The sequence below is a fragment of the Pinus tabuliformis genome, chromosome Q (assembly GCF_031772625.1).
Source record: "Pinus tabuliformis cultivar Carrire ecotype Pingquan chromosome Q, CPIR1, whole genome shotgun sequence".
In the NCBI taxonomy this organism is placed as follows: Eukaryota; Viridiplantae; Streptophyta; class Pinopsida; order Pinales; family Pinaceae; genus Pinus; species Pinus tabuliformis.
Window position 1 is genome coordinate 1,246,607,238 of NC_142296.1, and position 2,707 is coordinate 1,246,609,944.

Here is a 2,707-nt window from a genome sequence, read left to right on the forward strand (position 1 = left end):
CCCGTTGAGATATTTCCTAGCCAATGCTCCACCCCACCACTAATCCTGCCCAGTTAGTATGCGCCAAACTAACTTAATTCCAAGAGCTCAGTTTGTAATGTTTTGGAGGTGCATGGAGATCCCTCCAAGTTCGAAGGGAAGAGTAACTTGATCCCACCGAACCAAACTAAAATTTTTAGAGTCCTGTCTCCCCCCTGCTAAAGGAAGCCTCTGATAATAAGCTCCATCTGCTTATGAATGCCAGTTGGAGCCAAAATTAAAGCGAACTGATAGATAGGTAGGGCCAAAAGGAGGGCTTTGATTAAGATGGTTCTACTAGCTAAGTTTAATCACATCATTCCCCAACTTTGAATTTTCCCTCTTAGTTTCTCAATATTTTTTTTCTAGATCTCAGTTTTAATCCCTTGTTTAGCCAAAGGTAACCCCAAATATATAAAATGGTTCCATTTTTGCTGTACTGGAATTTCCAGTATTTGGGATATCCTTTGCATGATATCATTTGAAACATTCCAAGTGTATATTCTGCATTTTCTATTGTTCAGAAGCCCTCTAGAGACAGCTAGGAAGTCATCTAACACCTTTTTGAACCTTCTAGCAATTATACTAGATCCGCCCCCAATCAAGAGGGTGTCGTCAGCGAAGAAAGAGTGGTTAATTTCTTTGACACCACGAGCAATTCTAATGCCAGTAATCTCCCTTCTCACCCGCTAATTTTTCAGTTGTATGCTAAGTGTTTCTACCATTATGATGTAAAGGAATGGAGAGAGCGGGCATCCTTGCTTCAGACCTCTAGTACTACAAAGGTATCTACTGGGCCTTCCAATAATTAAGGTTGTAATCCATGGGTTGGAGATGCAAGCTTCAATGATCCTGATAAACTTGTTTAAGATACCAAACTTTTGAATAGCTGTTACAAGAAAGTGATGACAAACACAGTCAAAAGCGTTAGCCATATCCAACTTTATAACCATACCTTTTTCATTGTTTTGGATGCTGCTGTGTATGGCTTCTTGAATGAGGATTACATTGTCAATTATTTTCCCTTTTGGGATGAAGCCCCCTTGGTTTTCCGAAATGAGACAAGGGAGGATTTTTTTAGGCAGTTTGCCAAGAGTTTGGTGATGATTTTGTATAAATAATTACAAAGTGAGATAGGCCTAAATCTATCAAAGGAGATAGGATTTGGCTCTTTGGGGATGAGGGCCAAGTGAGAAGCTTTTGTGTTTTCCCCCACTTTTTGTTTCTTGAAAACATTCTTAAACATACGAACCAGATCTTTTTTAATAGTCTCCTAATGGCACTTTTAGAAGGCAATGGTGAATCCATCGGGGCCTGGAGCCTTTTCCGGATGCATGCTCCACACAACCTCCCTTATTTCCTCTGCTGTTACCTCCTTCTCGAGCTCACTGTTTTGCTGATCACTTACTTTGTTGCTAATGTGCTGGAGAAAATCAGCACTATCCACATGTAACTCCCCAGCTGTGAGGAGGTCTCTAAAATGATTAAACACTACTTCTTTTATTTCCCCTCTCCCTTTGATTTCCTGCCCTTCCACCTGGATTTTGTCAATTTGGTTTCCCGCTCATCGAATCTTGAGGTTGTTATGGAAAAAAGCAGTATTCTTGTCCCTTGCTTGGATCCAAAGACATCTGGACTTTTGTCTAAGTTCCTCCTCTTCATTTCTATTTTGATGGTAAAGGGCTGCAAGCATTTCCGTTTCTTGGGCTTTTTCTTGTTCAGTAACTTGCTGGCTTTCTTTTTCTTTATTCCACTTTTCAAGCTTGTCTTGCAACTCAAATTTTCTTTTCTTGTCCCTGAGAGCTTCTTCTCTGGCCCAAGTTTTTATTTGTTCTCTCACATTTTTGAGCTTGGTCTCCCATACATACTGTGGGGAGCCCAACACCTCTACGTCCCAACTTTCTTTTATTAAGCTCCTGAAACTATCACTGCTGTCCCATATTTTTCTATAATTGAATGGGATCGGCCCCTGATTTTCCCACTTGTTCAAGGTGAGCACAACCGGCTTATGATCGGATGCCGAGGCATGCACTATTTTACTCTTGATAGATGAGAAACTTGTTGCTATATCCTCCTGAATCAAGATTCTGTCAAGCCTTTCCTTTATGTTTTGAGCACCGATTCTTTTGTTGCTCCATTTGAATTTTCCGTTTCTAGGATGGATAACTAGCAACTTATGTTTTGCAATAATATCCTCCAAGGATGCTCTTGATGGATCTCCTATGAATCTTCCTCCCAGCTTTTCCTCTATATTCCGGATTAGATTAAGATCCTCTCCCATAACTAGATTGTCTATCTAAACATCTTGTAATTCTTCTTTTAGAGACTCCCAACACATGGCTTTGTCTCTATAGTGGTTTGGTGAATAGATATTTATGACTGTATATTTGATGCTTGTGTTCTTCTTTAATAGATCTGTCCTAATCCAGTGGTTGTTGAGTTTTTGGCTGATAATTTTCTAGTTCCATTTATTCCATAACGTACCAATGCCTCCTGAGGCCCCATTTGAGTCTATTGATAATCCTTCGTAATTTTTTTGAGTTGCTATCAAGGTTTGAAACTCTTGATTATTGATTTTGGTCTCTTGGATCATTAATATATCCAGATGTTCTTGCTTAATTCTCTTGTTGTGTTGAGTTTTAAGGCAGAACCCAACCCCCTGCTGTTCCAAGAGACCAAGATCATTATT

At 39.7% G+C, this 2,707-nt stretch overlaps 1 protein-coding gene across 1 annotated transcript; it reads right to left on the reverse strand.

Moving 5' to 3' along the window:
* Window positions 1-1,582: 1,582 nt before the first annotated feature.
* On the reverse strand, window positions 1,583-2,299 carry LOC149224333 (uncharacterized). The gene has a single exon (XM_089388155.1). It carries the CDS (start codon window positions 2,297-2,299, stop codon window positions 1,583-1,585), a length of 717 nt encoding a protein of 238 aa, XP_089244281.1.
* Window positions 2,300-2,707: the final 408 nt, after the last annotated feature.

Bases quoted from the DNA above. Each gene is read 5' to 3' on its own strand.
- LOC149224333 (XM_089388155.1), bottom strand. From the start codon at position 2,299: ATGGGAGAGGATCTTAATCTAATCCGGAATATAGAGGAAAAGCTGGGA.